Here is a 21,174-nt window from a genome sequence, read left to right as displayed (position 1 = left end):
GGGGGAGGGGGAGGGGGGACCGCTAGTTTGGGGGTTTTGGGGAAGCTGCTCGTTTTTGGTCGGGAATGGAGATGATCCGCTTTTTTAAAGTTGGTATAGCACATATACAGGAGACGCTATATATGTGCTATTATAGCGTCTTCTGTATATGCGCTATACCTCCCGTCAATTTTGAGTTCAAATATAGCGTGATTATTCATATATAAAATGGTAGCCAATTTTTTTTGTCACCTATTTTTGTGGTTTAAATCCAAAATAACCAAAATTTGGTTTTGGGGGCCTTATTTGTCCACTTTATAGTACTTTTCAGTTGTCACTCCATTTGTCCATTTCCAAGTGTACCTTTTAGCAATCACTCAATTCACCATACTCCCATCTTTTCATGGCTGAGCAAGAAAGCAGCACCACCGCAGCTCCGCCGTGTGAGTTTCAAACCCGGCCGGCGGGTAACACCGAGCACAGCTGGTGCAAGGCGGTTCCCAGTGGCACAGGGATAACAGTTTTAGCTCTCCTCTTATCAAAATCACCTGACACTTCACTTCTCCAAAATGCCCTCCACAAACTCCAAAATTCCAATCCTATCCTCAAATCTAAGCTCCACTACGAACCCACAACTAACTCCTACTCTTACATCATTCCCTCCACTTCTCACCTTCAAATCCAGCCGTTTGATCTCTCATCGACGGCTCAGATTCTTCAACAGCTCCAAAACCCTAATCACACCTCAATCTCCGATTTTCACCTAATCCTCGAGCACGAAATCAACAAAAACTCCTGGGTAAATACCGCCACGTCGTCTGAAATCTCCGACACTAATGTCTTTTTCGCGAGCATCTATAGATTAAGCGATGAGAAATGGGCAGTTACTTTACGGATTCACACGTCAATGTGTGACAGGGCGGCGGCATTGGCGTTGCTGAGGAAATTGCTGGAGCTGATGAGTAGTGAGAAGATACAAGGAATGAATGAAAATGAAGGAGGAGGGGTAGAATTGGAATTAGGGGAAAAGATGGAGGTTGTTTTGGGAATAGAGGAGTATATTCCTACTGGAAAAGCTAATAAACCATTTTGGGCACGTGGGATAGATATGGTTGGGTATGGTTTGAATGCACTGAGATTTGCTAATTTGAAGTTCATAGATAGTGAATCAACAAGAGGATCACAAGTTGTGAAATTGCAGTTAAATAAAGAAGATACTGATCGTATTCTTGATGTAAGTTTCTATCACATTCTCATAATTTTCTTCTTTTTTTTCCTTTTCTTTTTAGTTTCGTTAATTTAATAGACTGATAATAATATTTCATCAAGAAGATAATACAATAATTGGGAAAATTATTCATATTAGGCAGCCTGGTAATCTAGCGTTCATGTAGGGTTAGGTAAAGGGTGCACCAAGAGAAGTGTGATATAAGCAGTCTTCCCTTATGCTGATTCTACGGCTCGAACCCGTTAACTATAGTTCACACAAAAATAATTTTGTCATTGCTCCAAGACTCCCCTTTAAATCTATTCATATTCGGTATTTATACTAAACTAATTGATTCGTGACATTTGTTTTTTCATGCATTTTTATAGCTTAATCATAGTTAATTACTTTATATTCTTACCTTAATCTATCAATTGATGAAATGTAATTTAATGTAAATATTAAATCCATGTAAACTTTTTTTTTTCAATTTACATAAAATTATGTGATCCTAACTTTAGTTTTTTTTTCATAAATATTAGCACTCGTTGGTCGGTCACCATACAAGATATATGTATTTCATACGGACATCATGGTTAAGTGATAGATATTCATCCTAATTTTTACTAACTGTTAACGTTAAATTATTTGATTTGGTGTAAATAATCGAAGCGGTAAGCATTTACCTAGCTTAACTTGCATATGTCGCGACTTCTATTATATTTCTTTACAACAACAACAACATACCCAGTATTTTCCCACATCGTGGGGTCTGGGGAGGGTAGTGTGTACGCAGACCTTGCCCCTACCTTTTACTATATTTCTTTCTTACAAGAAAATATTGTACCAATTGTTTTTATTGTCTTGAAAATGTAACAATTAAGATCTTCTAATGTCACTTTTAAATACCTTAGGTAGGTAACCTCTTGGTTTCATTTTCTAAATAGTTAGGCAAAGGTAAACTCAATATAAACCTCTTATGGTCCCATTATCTTGTTACGTTGGTTGGAAATTTGTGGCCGTTGTTGAGTTCAGAGTACTATTCTCTTCACGTGATGTACAACTTTACACATGCATGTACTATATGTCGAAAAATAAATATGCAGATCACATGTGAAACAGTGAATATGTCAATAAAACATATGTAGAATATAAGGGTTTAGTTGGCTTTAGTTTGACAAAGCCTTGAATTCTGGCCATAGATTCAATGTGTTAATTCAAATAATTCAGTTAGGCCCATGGGGTTTAAACCATTGCTCAATTGAGATCATAGATTGATGAATGCTTTAGCTTTTATATACTAACGATGTAAAAGCTATTTACACTGATCAGATTATTTAAAAGTTAGTTGCATGTAGGAGGACTCACTGGAATAGTTCTGGCTAATTTTGGGCTAAACATTAGTCTACATGATACTTATTATATGGTTGCACATTTCCATTCTGTACTTTCTACGGGAGCCGTTTTTGCTTTATTTGCAAGATTTCACTATTGGGCAGGTAAAATCATTGGTCGGACATACCCTGAAACTTTAGGTCAAATCCATTTTTGGATCACTTTTTTCGGGGTTAATATGACCTTCTTTCCTATGCATTTCTTAGGGCTTTCGGGTATGCCACGTCGCATTCCAGATTATCCAGATGCTTATGCTGGATTATAAGTTAGATATATGTAATTGTCTATGGCAAGTGTGACTTCATAACCTAGAAGAAATTACTACCTCCGGTCTACTTTAATTGATTTTTTGGCATTTTTTTGTGATCCACAATATTTGATATTTTTGCATATTAAGAAGGAATTAACTTCTTTTTTCCAAAGTAGTCCTTGGAGTAAAGGGTCTCGGAGTATCTATTATATTTCCAATGAATAAATTAAAGAGATGGTAAAGGTTAATTAGGTCAATTTCATTGTTAATTAATGTTAAAAGGTGGATTCTTTAATATGTGTGAAAACAGTCAAATATGTGTGAAAAATCAATTGAATTTAGTCTTAAAAGGAATAGAGTTTAAGTTCTATGCACTAACATTGTAAAAGATGTTTACACTATTTGGTTATTTATTGGTAATTACATGTAAATCTAGTCTTAAAAAACATTAATTGGTAATCTGTTAAAAATGGTAATCAACCTAGTATCATAGGTTAAAATTCATTGATGATGTAAAAAGATCTTAACATTGTTAGTGTATATAACTTAAATCCAAAGGAATATTAGGAGATACTAACAGAGTTTAAATTTTGGCAGGGGTGCAAAACAAGAGACATAAAACTCTGTGGGCTGTTGGCTGCTGCTGGATTAATGGCAGCTCATTCCTCAAAAGGCCTACCTGAGGATCAATGGGAGAAGTATGCAGTTGTAACACTAATTAACTGCCGCCCAATTCTCGATCCAGTACTTAGACCTGATTTTCCAGGTTTGTTAATGCATTCAACTTCCATAAACTGTTTACCTTTTCTTGTCCATATTTTCAATTATAAAGTGATTATTTTTGCAAGTATTTAGTTACTTTCTTTGCCCCAAGAATTTGCCTTATTTCACTCTTGAAGGTCAAAAATGAATATTGGCCAATGACGGACTCAAGTAGTTCACTATTATGCTCTGATCCCGCTTGCGGACCAACGACCTCATCCGTCATGATTGTAACCGCTTCTTGGCTGCAGACTATTGTTCTTGGCACCCATCTGGCCCTAGTTATAAGTCACGTCTGGTACCACTTGTGACGTCCTACAAGTTAGTCACAGCTAGCACCCCTCCGTGGTCCAGGTCATTACTCCTGGCATCCTACCAATTGATCACGGCTCGCACCCCTCCCGAGGTCCAGGCCATCACTCCTGGCACCCTCCTCAAGCGTTGGTAATCTGTTCTGCTATATAGACTAAATAGAAGAGCTCGACCTCAACGACTAGCCTATTGGGAGCCCATCAATCTATAACTCTGACCTACATTCTTTGCAATCAATCCGGGGCTGAATTGGTCCAGGACTAATTTCTTTCAATTACATGCCAAAGTTGCTAACGTGACTTAACTAGTTAATTAATTGCACATCATCTATGTACTTAGGAAAAGCTCAAGCCAGGGGCGGAGCTAGAAGCCTAAGTACGGGTTCGACCAAACCCAGTAGCTTTTGCTCAAATAATATATTTGTATTAAGAAATTCTTTAAATATGTATAAAAAATTAAATTTAGAACCCAGTTATTAGAACTTGATCGTCATTCTGAAATCCAGAATCCATAAAGTTGAAATCCTTGATCCGCCTCTGGCTCAAGCTATCCCTAGTCTGTTTGAAACGTCCTATTTGCCCTTTAATTTGGTGCTTGGGCAAGTTTTACCAATACCTTGTGCTTGCTCTTATATTTGGTAAAACTTCACCACTCTTGAATTTCTTTTTCATTTCTATTCTTGTATCCTAAAGATGTTTACTGCATAGAGTATAAAATGATGACCCAAGCCATGCAGGCTTTTATCATTCTGCTATCCTCAACACACATGACGTTAAGGGAGGTGAAGATATATGGGAGCTGGCAATGAGAAGTTACACATCTTTTATCAATGCCAAGAACAACAACAAGCATTTTTCAGACATGGGAGACCTGAATTTCCTCATGTGCAAGGCCATTGATAATCCTGGCTTAACGCCCGCCTCTTCACTAAGGACTTCTCTGATCTCTGTGTTTGAAGACCCCGTGATCGATACCTCCAGCACAGTGCATCAAGAAATCGGATTAGAAGACTTCATCGGCTGTGCTTCCGTGCATGGGGTAGGCCCTTCTATTGCCATATTCGACACGATTAGGAATGGACAGTTGGATTGTGCATGTGTTTATCCCTTCCCTTTGCATACTAGGGAACAAATACAGGAACTCATTGGTGAAATGAAAAGAATCCTTGTTGACTGGTAGCAAATTACATGGATATTATTGATGACTGAACTAAAGTATTATGTTTCCCACTCATGTTTAATGAAATGCAATAAATTCCCTGAATAACAGTTTGATTTTGACATCAAGTTTCAAGTTCTTGTTCTTTTTTTGCTTATTGCAAAATGCTGAGTTTTTCATTTCCAAGTAGGAAATCCATAGGCCAAAGGATGACTCGTTAACAGAAAATTGGCTAGCTTGGTCATTTTCTTAGTCTTGGATCACTAATTTGATCCATTAAAATTCATAAGAGTTCAAATGATTAAAGAATTCAAGCAGTATGTTTCTAGCATTCCTACTATAATTAACACCCTTTCCTCCAATAAAAAAAATGAAATTATCAACCTTTAACAGTGTTTGGGGGGGGGGGGGTGGATGGAAGGAAGAAGCTAACCGCCAAGCACATTTTGAAACTTCTCTTCAAGTTTCGTTCCGTAACACTAACCTGCCTTGTGTGCTTAGTTCCCTGATTTGTGGTGGTACGGATAGAATCCGTCTACCTTTAATCAAAGGCTCGGGTTCAAGTTTTGTAAATGGAAGAAATCCAGGTAGAAAGCGTTTCTCCCCAATAATGAGCCTTACACAGCACAAATATAGATTAATCGCGGACTTAAAGGAAGAAATCCAGGTAGAAAGCGTTTTCCCCCAATAATGAGCCTTACGCAGCACAAATACAGATTAATCACGGACTTAAAGCGGAGTATTAGACACCGAGTAAGAAACAATAAAAACATTCCCTAGATTCTAGTGGATGGGTAGATCGATATAGAAGTTACATTCTGTAGAACATTCTTTTTTTTGGGTGAGATATTAGTATATTCACTATTATCTTTTAAAAAATATATAGGATAAAGTTAAAAAAAACATTCCATGAGTCATTCATGTCATAGTTCCTTTCAATACACTACCTAACAAGTGAAATACTGCTGAGTCAAAGAACCATCGGCATATGGAATATTCAATCACTAAACTTACTCTTCTTCCAACTAACATGTAGCCAACTACTTTGTTTTCGGCTAATTTTGTCTAACACAGTGTTTAGTCTTTAATATTTGACCAAATCAAATATAAAAATATATAACATACATGCACCTCTTGATGATAATCAAACTAACAATTATCCCTTTTGAATATTTTTAAACCCTTTTGACTAGCTATATAATTATGCCTACTACATACTTTGGTAAAAACTTGTGAATTGACAAGAAAAAAAGGTGAAGATAAAAATTAAAATGATACAGATGAATATCCTTAAACTGGCCTTAATCTAAATTGAAAGGGTAAAAAGTAAATGGCAAAGGATATTTCTTAATTCAATTCTTGTCACTACAAATTTACAATTTACAATTTAACTAGTTGACACTAATTTAAAGAGAAAACAAAATGATAAGATTACTTCTCAACTCCTTTCTCCTCTCCAAGTCTACCTCATGGGGAAAGCAAAAGGAAGCTTACCTAGGATATTGAGATTGTCTTAATTTACACTAGCTCTTAATTGGTAAACAAAAATTAAGACTTAAAATGTAATTACCTCCTCAAGGTATGAAATCCTTGAATCTATTTCTCCATATGCTATTCTCACACTAGAAAAGTAGCCGATCCCGACTTGTTTAGAACTGAAATGTTGTAATTGTTTTTGTATCCTCACACTACTAGAAAAGTGATACAAACATAACAATATACATCGTAGTCGTAATTACTAACATAATCCTTCTAGATCAAGGTCAGACATGATAAATATCGTGCGACTTTAATTTATAGAAATTCCTCTACTAAGTCACCAAAATCAAACTTCCCATTGCAACATTCCACAGCATTGACCACTTCTTGAAATGCAGTAACACTGCATGGCACCACAAGTCCATTTGTTTGTTGAAAACCAAATTCATTATATGTCTTCTCCAACAAAATCTTGAACAATGGATGAGAAAGATAGCCCGTTGGTACCGCGAATCGTTCTCTTTCTTCCCCTACATACACAACAAAAGTTCCTTGTTTTTTTAAGGACTTAGCACTTGTAGGAGTAGACACTTGATCTTGATCATCTTGATCTTTTACAAGCAAGTTTTCAAGTTGCTCATGTTGTGATTGCTTAGCTTTCTTGGCTAGTTTCTTCATTGAACCAAACTTTTTGCCTAGCATTTTGTAGAAAGATTTTGGATTGTATGTAAGTAGAAGAATAGAAGGAATTAAGAGGAAGATGCAAAGAAAGAGAGAGAGACAAGTTTCTTGTTTATTGCATTTGAGAAAGAGTGGGTGGCAATGGTTTTTGTAGTGTGGAATATGAGGGGACGAATTTCTCAAAGAGGGCCAGCCTTTGACTTTAAAAATTGGAAAGAGGGTATGATTGTAGTGGTTTATTTGTCCTTAATCAAATGTTGTCTTATGCACTTTTGACTTAACAGCAGTTATAATTAATAGCATCATTTAGTGCATATCAAATTTGGCCTATATAAACCACGGAAACCTAGAGTTATTATAGAGGTAGCGCTAGCCAGCGGTAGAAGCATGATTTTTATCGAGAGAGTTCAAAAAATAAAAAAAGTAAACACATGAAAATGTTAAGAGGATTCAATATCATATATATATATATATATGAAAAAAATATGTAATTTTCGGCGAAAGGGATTCATGTGTTTACACTATATCTACTAATTAACTTAAGGAGTTACGAATTAATGAAAGTGAAATTATATATCTCGTAATCATGATTAAGTGATAAAAGTTACACATGTATAGCATTGATTAAGTAAACACCGGCTGAGAATAAGTATTTTTCGGATGCTACTGCTTGAGCTATTTGAGATTCCACTAGGAAAATTATTTCAAAATAAAAACAATTAGTCTCGTTAATTAGGTAAATGGATGGTAGAATCTAGAGTTGGTTCTATCAAATTATTTACAAACATTTAAAGAGAAAAAAAGATCACTTTCTTTAAATAGAATTGTAACAGCATGCTATATTTTAGCCATTAATCAATTACTTAAAATGGAATAGTGGATTAGTTACAACCAATAGATTCCTTTCTAACCAACAAAAAGAATTTTAACCATTACATAATTGAATCAAGAATCAAGTTTTAGTTAAAAACATAACTTAATAAACTCCTCCTTATCAATCCAAAGAATAAAAAAAATTAAGGAATTATAGGTGCTTCAACTAGAAAAATTGACTTATCACCAACCCTTTAATATATTGGACGGCTGAAAATGGTGGGTACCCATGAAAGCAAAAAGTAAGGGATTTTAAAGTATATATTATAATAAAAAACTTCCAATATTTATCACTTTAGGTGATTAAAAATTAGTCAAACTACCAAATTTTTCTTTGCAAAAAAAGAAAAGAAAAAAAGAATGAAAAGTTGAAGAGTGGATACCCATAACATTTTGGAGAAGAAGAAGAAACACAGAGAATTGGGCAAATAAGTAAACAAGGACGGCACTACTTGCCAAATGTAAAATAAATGGTTGAAATTATGAGAATATTTCCATCCACAACACGACATAACCTTCTACATGAACTAATCTTTTGCCCAACTATCGAAATTTATCGACCCAACTAATTCAATTTTGCACCGTATATAGCATGTTCCCATCGACCACAACGATTGAAACGACGCGAAAAATTTATACCCGTGAAGTGAAGGGCCGGCGGGAGCATTTGGAAAAGTCAGACCTATCGAGGATTTCCGTTCAAGCGACGGTACATAATAAGAACAAAACAAAAAGAGAGGTGGGAGGGGGGTCTACTTAAAAAAATTCTGGTCTCAGACTCAAACTGAAACCTCAAGTTAAGAATTGAAGGATCTCATCTAAAATCCTACCACATCCCTTAGGATACCAAACTACTAAAAGAATAGAAATTAACGACTAACATTCTTTAACTAAATAGAAAAATCAGTTCCTACTTAGTAATGGATTAACGATAGATTATCAAAAACTTATTTTAGCTACAAGCGATTTAACGACAAATACGCGATGAAGCTCGTAGTTAATTCCAATTTGTTTCAATAGAGCTATGCGATTGGAAATAGAGACAATCGAAATTAGGACTATTCTCCTTTAGTATTTATAGATAAGAGTGGGTTGCTCTAGTGGTAAGTACCCTCCATTTCCAAACAAGAGGTTGTGAGTGGTAGAAGTTCTTGGAGGGAGGGAGCAGAGAGTTTATCGGAAACACACTATCTTCCCCAAACTCCACTAGTGAAATTATACTGAATTATTGTTGTTATTCTCCTTTAGTATTTATGTACTGACAGTACTAAAATGTGTACCTTATTCAAGGGAGAAAAGAGGGTCAGAAAATTAAAGCTTTATTAGAAGCATCCATAAGGCATGTCTTCTTCATAAAGTTCAAACTGTAGAAGATTACCTTGTAATATAATATGAGTAGCATTTATTTTGGTCTTCCTTTTTTCTTTTAAGGATATTGAAGAAAGGGACATCATTCCTATTTTTTTAAACTTTTTCTGATATATTGGAAAATAATTATAAACAAATAAGAGCAATGGCTTTTAGAATATCTAAAGAAAATAGTACAATTGGAAGTACTTTTGCTTCGAGTAACATCTAATTAAAAACTCATTATGCAAAGAAACATTTACAAACATTCATTTTTGTATTAACAAATTAGCTATTGCAATTTTTAATTCCTTGTAGTATTATACATTAAAGTAAACAAGGCTCAACGTACACTATTGAAAAAAGTTTGTACTTACTAGATTAATTACTCCTATAATTTAAGTACATTAGATCTTATTTTAAGAAAAAAAAAGTTTTAATTTGATTTGCAGCTTGTTTGGAGGGTTGTTACATATCATTTCTTAATGTATCATACCGTATTTTATTGTACTGTATTATTTTAATATATATAATATTTGGATAGATTATATCGGTTTTCGTCGTTTCATAATGTTATACATAGTGGTGGCAAATGGGCGGGTTAAAAATGGGTTGAGCAAAAATGAATTGTGTCTCAATCCGTCCATATTTCATGCGGGTCAAATTTGAGTATCAAATGGGTAGGTTGAATATGGGTTAACCCATATTATATAAGTGTAATGTTTCAAGTGCAATTTATAATTTTGCTTTTGCTTAGATTATTTAGTGACATAAGCTTAACTGGAATAATATATACTCTTCTTCAATAAATTTGAGTACTTTCTTTTCATATTGTAGAAAGAGTACTTTCTATGGGTTGAATATGGGTAGAAACCCAAATTTTATCCAACTTAAATATCACTCATCCAACCCACTAAAATATGGTCGGATAGGGCGGGTTGACAAAATATGACCTCATTTTGCCAGCACTAGTTATACACTATCAATTTAAAGATAATCGTTGATCACGCCCAATTATGTCTTATAAATAGGACTAAGCGGTCGCTGCAAAAATAATCTGGTTCAAGAGTCTGGATTCGAATCACATAGGGAACTAACCTATTTGCTACAACTTTTCAGTATCACTAATGATAAGCTCAGATAACTTTCAGAGTTCAAGATTTGATTTGCGAATTAACAAAAATTACTTAACTAAGAAAAAATGACAATAAAACTATCAACTAACAAGAATGAAGTTGAACCAAGGATAAAAAGATCTAGGGTTTATGATTTTCCTAATTGCCGGATTAATTCCTAACACGTTAGCTATAATCTCACCACAACACTCTCTAAAGATGATGAGTTATTGTTTATCGCAATTATCTCTCGATCAATTACGATAATTTACTAGAACTATTCTCTCGAACTACTCTAGCAGGCAATTCGTACAACGCATAAAGATCGCGCCAAAGCTTTGTTATCTCTAATTTTGTTTTTAAATTCAAGTAATTAATCTCTTAACTTACTCAAAAGTAGTGTTGTTCAACAATAAACTAATCAAGTGTTCTCTCTCAAACAACACAAGATAACTAGATACGATTAATCAATGGCCCTTCAATTAACCACAAGAAATACATAGTTGAACAATTAAAGAGTAAATATAGCTCAATTATATCAATACGCAATCAAGACTTCATCTAACAATTGGTTTCATCAAACCTAGATGACGGGTTTAGCTACTCATAATTGTATAAATAATCATAGTAATATCCAAAAGTATTAAACTATAAATTAAAGGAAAGCGGAGAGAAAAAGTCTTGTGATCCGTACTTTCAAAGTGTTCTGTAGCCTCTTGCCTCTCTAATGATGTCAAACCCTTCAAAAACTAACTTTAAGAGGTATTTATATGGTGGGACCGAGGTCTACATATCCAAACATAATGAGGAAATAAAAGTGGCTCGAATAAGTATCGTCGGCGTGGGGTATTGTCAGAGGCACCAACATTACTCCGCGAGGCACCATCAAAGGCGCCAATATTTTCCCGCGAGGTGCTAACAGAGGCGCCAATGACAATGCACTGGACAAAGCCTTGCACTATCTATGGACGTGACTTTTTATTGCCTTGCACGTCTTCTTTTATTACTCCATGTTATAGCTTTGAGGTATCATTTCGTGCAACCTTTCTCCACTTCATGTCCAAGCATTCCTACACGTAAAATAAAACTCTATTAAGCTCAATTATCATACAAATTAGCATCTAAACAACAAGCAAGTAGGGTAAATAATGTCAAAATATATGGAATTATAGCACGACATTAACACCCCATACTTAAATGTTGCTCGCCCTCGAGTCAAACAACCAAACACTTCCTCTTCAAGGATCCAACAAGCCACACATTCACAACATACTATACCTATTATCATGGTTGATAGCAACAATTAAGCTCTAGCATATGCGGTCAAATTACACTTCCCAATTAAGGCGTCACACATATGAATAAAAATCACTATCTCTCTCAAAGAATTCACATGCACGCAAAAGGTACCATAGGCTTGCCCATTATATAAATCTCTACTAATGTAGGCCCACTCAATCCGAAATCAACTAGGACTTTATTATAGTTATAATGTGAGCAAACGAACAGGTAGGATATATTTAGGATATAATGGCTAACTCTCCTAAGCACTTTAACACATCACGTATTCAACTTTAAGCGCAAAATTCCTTCAATCTACTTCAATCATCACAAGATAGCTCACCCCAGAATATTTTTTCTTCTTCTTTACGCACTGCTTCATATCACATCTACTAGCAAAAATAAGAAACCTTTATCTATTTATTCTTTTTTTTCCTCCTTTTTTTTCTTTTGTATTTTTGCCTTGCCACTAGTAGATTTTTATTTAAAGCACAAGTGCACATTTCTTCCTTATATTGGTTCCACTCAAAATCTACCCCAAGTTTTCTCATTACTTCTTTCTAGCGCTCTATTTATAATTCAAGTATTTTAAGAGGTATAAGGATCAAAATGATTCAGTTAAGAATAAACGGGGATAGACTTGTAATACGGGTGCCAAAAGAAAGGTTTATAGGTTCAAAAGGATAACTAGGGATGATTTTATTTGTGATAGACAACAAAACTCAAAAACATCAAAAAAAGCCTAACATCACTTTTCAAACCAAGCAACACCTAGGATTTCGATTCAATTCATATTCCAGGCAAGTTCTAGACTCAAATGCAATAACATGGACTACACAAAGAACTCACTTCACAAATGGCACATGACTCCCTAAGGACGGTCCCATTCGGACTCTCAATTAGACAAGTATTCACAAAATCAAGAGATATATTAAGCATAAAGCACAAAGTGAACACAAGTAAAACAACCAAGACATAGGAGTCATTACACATGCTATTCATTTTTATCAAGGCATCATCATATATTTAAAGCTAAGGGAAGGTGAAACACATGCCAGAACTTAAGCATGCAACTATCAAACAAGTCAAAAGGTGCGAATCACATTATTTCTTCTTCTTTATTTCCTACATACTAATCTAAAAATAAAAAAATTAAAACTACTACCCGGTTCAAGTTACATCCCGTGGAAAAGAATCGAGGCACGAATAAAAACCACGGGGAATTATTACTACCTAAGGAAAATAAAAGACATGTTTTTGTATTTTCTATTTTCTAATTTTTTTTTTAATTTTTGTTTATACTTAAATCCATCAAGAAATTATCTAGGAGATCCATCGTCGGAAAAAGTCTCTTTTTTTCCTTCTATTTTTCTATTTTTCTTTCATAAAAAAATAAAAATAAAAACTACTACACTACTCAATACTTTTCTAATGGTTATACTACTCTATATAAGCATCCTAAATTAATAAAATAAGAAGCTAACAATAAAGAAAATAAGAAGCTAATAATAAAGAAAATAAGAAGCTAGAAGTTAAAAATATAAGAAGCTAATATTGTTACTAATCTATTTCAACTATGCACCACGGGAGTTATCCACCCCACACTTAAAACATGCAGTTTCCCCAATGCATAATTAAAGTAGTAAGGGCGAATAAGAAACTCCCTGATCAATCCTCGAGATGATGGCCCTCATCGAAGAAGGCATTGTCAGCCTTATCCCAATCATTAACGTCATCACCCAGATCCTCACCAGTGGCATCAACCGCTATAGCAACGTGCTCCTCGTCGCCTTGTATCAAATGCTATGGAGTGTTGATATCTTCATCTGGTGGCTCCCCTGGCCCACAGCTAAACCAACCAATCATTATGCATGTATGGTGAGCGGGAACCACTCAGTCAACTGAGTCATCTCATCTGAAGTAGAAGGCCTACCCTCAATCCGCAACAGCAAGTCCATCATGACATGACGCTCTCATCGCGAGCCTGACGCTGCGTAGTAGTCAATGTCGTACCATCTTCCTCATCGGGCCCACAGATAACAGCAGTGTTAGTAGCTCGAGGTGTGGATGGAATCAACATGTCAAACCTGGGCTCCTCATCCACTTGCTCCCTACGCAAATATTGTGTAAGCAGATTCACAAAGAATATCCTAGTAAGCGTGCCTTTTCTAGACTGTGTGGGGCTGGGTAATTAATTAAGAGGGGTGGAGGGTGTTAGGTGAAAGGGAAAAAATACAAGAAAAAGCAAAAGAGGGACTTACCTAGGCGGCTATGCACTAGGTTGCACGAGGCAAAGTGTGGAGCAGGTGATGGACATCGCGAGGCAACGTGAGTGGCAGGACTTGGATGCTACGAGGCGGTGTGAGGAGCGTTGACTTTGATGCGCTAGACACAGTAAGGCCGTGTGAGGGGAAGCGTCTAAACAGTGCACCGCTCTATCAGGAGCGCTAATAGTTGCGCGCTAGACCATACGAGGCAGCTCTCGGAGGCAGTGGTATTTCAATGCTAAGCTATATGAGGCGAGCTAAGGTAGCGCCTCGAACTTTGCCCCGCGATGGCTTGATGTTTCCTTGTCCGATTTTGCAATCTTGAGCTTATTTTGGACCCCCGAGCACATCGTTCTTCCAAGTAGCTCCACTACGTATAAAAACAAAACAAATCAACACTAAACTCACTTGTTAGTCCGCCTCAATATCAAACAAAAACTAAAACTAAACTAAATCTATGCTATGAATTGTGTTGCCTCCCAATAAGCGCCTTATTTAACGTCATGGCATGATGAATACAACACGACCCTGGGTTTTGTCCTAGGAAGCGCCTAATTTAGCGTCGCAGCACGACACGGGCTTTCAGGATTACACTTCGGTCACATATTGGGGCTCTTCCAAGTACATCACATCTTTCTCCCATTTTTCTTCAATCATTCCAAGGTAGTGTTTCAACCTTTGCCCATTTACTTTAAACCTGTTTGTCCCATTTTCGGACTCAATTTCTACAGGTCCACTTGGGAACACTTGCACCAGCTCTAAATGGTCCCGACCATCTAGATTTCGGCTTACCTGGAAATAATCTCAATCTCGAGTTGTATAACAACACTAGATATCCGGGTTTGAAGTTCCTATCTAGAATGTGCTTATCATGCATCATCTTCATCCTTTCCTTGTACAATCTTGTACTCTTGAATGCCTGGAACCGGAACTCCTCGAGTTCATGTAACTCTGTAACTCTACTTGAGCATGCAGTTTCCATATCCAAATTTAACTGCCACAGTGCCCATAAGCATGTCATCTTTCGGTGGAGCTTGAGCATAAAGGACTAACTCCAACTATGCCTTATAAAAAGGACTAAGTGGTCGCTGCAAAAATAATCTGGTTCAAGAGTCAGGAGTCGAATCCCACAGGAGACTAACCTATTTGCTTCAACTTTTCAGTATCACTAACGATAAGCTCAGACAACTTTCAGAGTTCAAGATTTGATTCGTGAATTAACAAAAATTACTCAACTAAGAATAAATGACAATAAAAACTATCAACTAGCAAGAATGAGGTTGAATCAAGGATAAAAAGATCTAGGGTTTATGATTTCCCCAATTGCCAGATTGATTCCTAACATGTTAGCTATAATCTCGCCGCAACACTCTCTAAAGATGATGAGTTCTTATTTATCGCAATTATCTCTCGATCAATTACGATAATTTACTAGAAGTATTCTCTCGAACTACTCTAGCAGACAATTCGTACAACGCATAAAGATCACGCCAAAACTTTATTATCTCTAATCCAACTTTTAAATTCAAGTAATTAATCTCTTAACTTACTCGAAAGTGGCATTGTTCAATAATAATCTAATCAAGTGTTCTCTCTCAAGCAACACAAGATAACTAGACACGATTAATCAAGGGCCCTTCAATTAACCACAAGAAACACATAGTTGAACAATTAGAGAGTAAAAACGGCTCAATTTTATCAATACGCAATCAAGCCCTCATCCAACAATTGGTTCCATCAACCCTAGATGATGGATTTTCCTACTCATAATTGTGTAAATAATCATAGTAATATCCAAAAGTATTAAACTACAAATTAAAGGAAAGTGAAAAGAAAAACTCTGGTGATTCGTGCTTCCAAAGTGTTCAGTAGCCTCTTATGATGTTTTAAACTTCAATACCACACCACACAAGAGGATGGGTGATTTGTGTGGTACCCAATTTTTCGCCTAAACTGATTATAGAAGGACCGGGTTCTTCTATGTGTTCCTTAACCTACTATTGCTGAAACAGTAAATGCGGAAAGTAAAGAACACAAGTATTTTACGTGAAAAATACCTGGCTCAAAAGGTGAAAAAACCACGATTTACTTCTCAGTATGATTTTCCCAAACTCTCCACTAAATCACTAAGCTAAAAAACTGCATTTACAAAACACTTTTGTAAACCTAGGATTAACTCTAATCCGTTGTGGAAACCAGTCTCTAACTATTGCGACAACTTCAAGTTAACTCTAACTTGAATACTCTGAGTACCTATTACAATTGTCTCTAGATAAAGTTGAAAGGTACAATATGAAAACACCTACTACAATTGAACTAGAATAAAAGACAGACACTTGGAGCTGGTTCTTCTATCTGGTTCATGTAGCTTCAGGTTTTCACACTTGAATCACACACGAATTTCTTGCAAAATGCCTTGCTATTTTGCTCTCAATTCACGTTTAACTTCTGCTTTTGTGCGTTACTTGTAGAATGAGAACATCCTGCGATTTATAGAGTTAGTAGAGTAGAAAATAACTAGAGTTCTAATGCTACTCTTCCTTGGTGGAAGAGTTCTAGTTGATCTCAACTTCTAACTCCTCCCTTATCTTGGATAGTATTCTCTTTGAGTAAGAGTCCTTCTCCTTCTCAATTATGCAACCTTTTCAATCAGGAGATATCAATTATACCAAGTTAAGCTTATCTCATTCACGTGCATCCCACATACTCGATTCTGCCCGTGTCTATGCACACAAGGGATGGACTTGGTTCATGCCTGAGCTTCCTCAATCTTCAAAACTAACCTTCACTTGGGCCAATAAATTCCCCATTTTTGATGATGACAAACTATGTACTTTACATAAGCTTAGGCCATGTTTCAACTTAGCCCAACATCAACACAATGTTAGAATAATTTTTACTTATCATCAAGGACTAGGTTCATTAGGTTATAAACATCATTGTTCAAAGTGTAAAGCACAATATTTTTCCCCTTGTGGCATCATTGAAAAGTTGCATAAATAAGTAAGATAACTAGATTTTAAAACTTACTCATGGCCACTGGGGCTACTTCAAATGCAATCATGGGTTAATCATCATAGATCAAGCTAAGAATTTTAACCATTAAAGAAATATAAACAAGCAGTTAGAGCAAAAGAAAGTGAATTTCTTTAATGATTGATAAGATCCTACCACAAAGCATAAGAAAAAATAAAAACACTGGAAACATGAGCAAAACAAATCCCGAACTAGGTCACTGGTTGATGTACACTAGGCTAGAAGGCTTAAGGCTGGGAAGGAATAAGTGCTTAGTTTTTGGCTTGGAGGAGTTTCAGCATATTCTGAAGAATGCCATCATTCTTCTCCTTTTCTCTTGCCAGCTCAGTTCTGAGAGCATCTCTCACAGTCTCCACCTATGCCAACCTCTTCTTCAGCCTCTCAATCTCAGCATCATTAGCCCCACTTTCTTGCACCAAGGCTCGCACCTTGCTATTCAGTGGTACCTTCTTGGAAGAAAGGAAGGATTCCTGAGGTCTGCGAGGGATTCCTGTTCAGATGAAACATGTTCATCTCTATTTTTCCAAGTTGAACCAACCCTTCAGCAGCTTCGCCAGACCCATTTTCCCCTGTTTTCCTTACACTCTCCTCTACTTCAGCACATTTTTCTCTCCAAACAACCATTGCACCTGTGTCTTTGGTTAAACTAACAGGAGTGGGTGAAGAATCAGCCACTCTTTTACACTTTCCCCTCACAGCACTCATAACTCCCTTGCTCTTTTTTTTTTCCCTTTTCATTTTTACCACCAACTTCTCCAGATTCAGTACTTTCAACGCCTGCCATAGACCCTACTAGTACAAACTTATTCTCCAAATTTGTACCTGTTCAATTTTAGAAGAAACAATTTCTTCCCCCTCAGTAGCAGATTTGAATGATTCATTAGATTTCTGGGGTTCTTCTTCCTTACCCAGATTCAATTTTTTCATTTATTTTCTTGATTTGTTCTCTCCCCGCAATACCCTTGCGAGCAAGCATCTTTACTCTTTTCTTAGAGGTTGGGGTGGTGGAAGGGATGATAGTGGGTGTGAAAGTCTAATTAAACTGAATTTCAGTTTTGAAAAGACTTTGGAGTGTATCCCTAGAATCTAGGTACTTCAATTCGGTTGGGACTCTTTTGAACCGAACTGGTTCACTTGTAACGGATAAGTCCAAAAGGAGTTTGGAATTAAGTAGGACTCTGCTCATGATCCAAATATTATTATTTTAAATTATGCAGAGTGTAGAAAACATACCATGTTATCTTGATGAACCAGGTTCTTCACTGATAATTCTCTTGTGTAAGTCTAAATTTGCCAAAATAGAGAAAATATCATTAGAGATTAATGAGTCATTTTAACATATGGCACAAGAGTATACTATTGAAAGTATGAGTCTGAGCAAAAATTAATCTAATTATATACACATTTTCATATTTTCTAACCAAAAATAATTTTTTTTTTCAATTTTTTTTTCGTTGTGAATTCTGAACTGGTCCTTTTAGGTGATCTTAATCATCCCTAATTCTAACTTGTTCCTTTCAAAGTGGTATCTACTTAGGAATTTTGTGAAGATGTCAGCTATTTGCTTGTCAGTAGTATAAAATTCCACAGTGATCAACCCTTTTTCATAGTTATCCCTAAAAAAGTGATGCCTAACATCTATGTGCTTAGTTCTCTTGTGGTGAACCGAGTTCTTGGTCATACTAATAGCACTAGTGTTATCACAAAAAATGAGGATACAACCAACATCAATTCCAAAGTCCATTAATTGTTGTTTGATCCATAACCATTGAGCACAACATGAAGCAGCAGCAACATACTCAGCTTCAGCAGTAGATAAGGCCACTGAATTTTGCTTTTTGGTAGCCCAAGACACAAGACATGAGCCAAGAAAGTGTGCCATACCTGAGGTGATCTTTTTATCCACTAGAAAGCCTGCATAATCAGCATCGGCATATCCAACTAGATTGAAATTACTACCTTTTGGATACCATAGACAGAGATCAGTGGTGCCTTTTAGATATCTCAAAATTCTCTTGACAGCAGTCAAGTGAGACTCCTTTGGATTTGCCTGAAATCTTGCACAAATGCCTATACTAAAAACAATGTCAGGTCTATTAGAAGTGAGATATAACAATGATCCAATCATTCCCCTATACAACTTCTGATCAACAGACGAACCTGGTTCGTCTATATCCAACTTTATAATTGTTGCAATAGGAGTGTCAATTTCTTTGGAATCTTCCATTTTAAACCTTTTAAGTAACTCTTTTACATACTTCTGCTGATGGATCATAGTTCCATTTGAATTTTGTTTAATTTGTAAGCCTAAAAAGAAATTAAGCTCACCAATCATGCTCATTTCAAATTCACTCCCCAATAGTTTAGCAAATTCTTTAATTTACTTATCAGTAGTTGCTCCAAAGATTATATCATCAACATATATCTAAACTACCAAGAGATCTTTACCTTTTTCTTTCAAGAACAAAGTATTGTCAATTTTACCTCTCTTGTAGTCATGCTCAAGCAAAAACTTTGATAATCTTTCATACCATGCTCTTGGAGCCTGCTTGAGCCCATAAAGTGCTTTGTCAAGTTTGTACACATGATCAGGACTCTTCTTGCTTTCAAACCCCGTAGGTTACTTGACAAACACTTCTTCCTTTAGATAGCCATTGAGGAAGGCACACTTGACATCCATCTGGTGGATGGTGAATTCCATGTAAGCAGCAAAGGCTATAAGGAGTCTTATTGCTTCCAACCTTGCAACTGGAGCAAAGGTTTCATCGTAGTCTATGCCCTCCTCCTAGCTATATCCTTGAACCACCAATCTTGCCTTGTTCCTTGTAACAGTTCCATCTTTATCAAATTTGTTTTTGAAGACCCATTTTATGCCAATTACTTATCTGTCCAAGGGTCTTGGTACCAGATGTCAAACTTGACTCCTTTCAAATTGGTTGAGTTCATCCTGCATTGCATTTACCCAGTCTGCATCCTGCAAAGTTTCAGCAACATTTTTAGGTTCAATAAGAGATAAGAAAGCATCAAAAGCACAAAGATTCTTTAATGAAGATCTGGTTTTGATTCCAGAGGTTGGATCAGTAATTATGTTCTCAATGGGATGAGAATTTTGATACTTGTAGGATTTCACAACCAGTTGGTTTCCCTTTGATGTTCCTTCAGTGTTTTGTTGTTGTGGAACAGGTTCATGGATAGGTTCCATTGAGGTTTGAGGATCATTTCCTCTTTGTTCTATTCCCCCTGTCAGGTTGCCCTGGGTAGAAGGACCTGTTCCATCAGTTGTTCCTTCTTCCAATGCAGCTTCAGTCTGGGCTGTGGTTTCATTTAAGTTTCTCACCAGCCCAATTGCTTCATCATCATGTTCATGTCTATCAGAAAGAATGTTAGTTTCATCAAAAACCACATGAACACTTTCTTCAACACATATAGTTCTTTTGCTATAGACCTTATAAGCTTTACTATGTGAAGAATATCCTAAGAATACTCCCTCATTACTTCTGGGATCAAACTTACCTAGGGAGTCTTTACCATTATTGTGCACAAAGCACTTGCATCCAAATGCCCTAAGATGAGATATGTTTGATTTTCTCCCTTTAAGTAACTCATAGGGAGTCTTCTCTACAAGAGGTCTAGTCATGTACCTATTTATGATGTAGCATGCAGTATTTACAGCTTCTGCCCAGAAGCTATGGGGCAGTTTACTAGAAAGAAGCATAGTCCTAGCCATATCTTCAAGTGTCCTATTATTTCTTTCAATTACTCCATTTTGTTGTGGAGTCCTAGGAGCAGAAAAGTTATGATCTATGCCATGCTCATCTTAAAATTCAGCAAATTTAGTATTTTCAAATTCAGTGCCATGATCGGACCTAATTGATGCAAGTTGATTACCTAGTTGTTTCTGAATTTTTCTAACAAAAGAAGTGAACATGTCAAATACTTCATCTTTAGATGTTAAAAATAATGTCTAAGTAAACCTAGAGTAATCATCAACAAGTACTATCACATATCTTTTACCACCTCTGCTTAATGTTC

At 36.1% G+C, this 21,174-nt stretch overlaps 2 protein-coding genes across 2 annotated transcripts; one reads left to right on the top strand and one right to left on the bottom strand.

The window, feature by feature from the left end:
* Positions 1–244: 244 nt before the first annotated feature.
* On the top strand, positions 245–5,185 carry LOC104118047 (uncharacterized). The gene is made up of 3 exons (XM_009629219.4): positions 245–1,213; positions 3,429–3,597; positions 4,642–5,185. The coding sequence occupies exons 1-3, from the start codon at positions 383–385 to the stop codon at positions 5,082–5,084; spliced, it is 1,443 nt and encodes a 480-aa protein (XP_009627514.1). The 5' UTR covers positions 245–382; the 3' UTR covers positions 5,085–5,185.
* Positions 5,186–6,857: 1,672 nt separating this feature from the next.
* Positions 6,858–7,244, bottom strand: LOC104118048 (auxin-responsive protein SAUR19-like). The gene has a single exon (XM_009629220.4). The coding sequence runs from the start codon at positions 7,242–7,244 to the stop codon at positions 6,858–6,860; it is 387 nt and encodes a 128-aa protein (XP_009627515.1).
* Positions 7,245–21,174: the final 13,930 nt, after the last annotated feature.

Source organism: Nicotiana tomentosiformis, chromosome 7, assembly GCF_000390325.3.
Source record: "Nicotiana tomentosiformis chromosome 7, ASM39032v3, whole genome shotgun sequence".
Taxonomy (NCBI): Eukaryota; Viridiplantae; Streptophyta; class Magnoliopsida; order Solanales; family Solanaceae; genus Nicotiana; species Nicotiana tomentosiformis.
The sequence above is the reverse complement of the archived record's forward strand: the minus strand, read 5'-3'. Positions and strand labels throughout refer to the sequence as shown.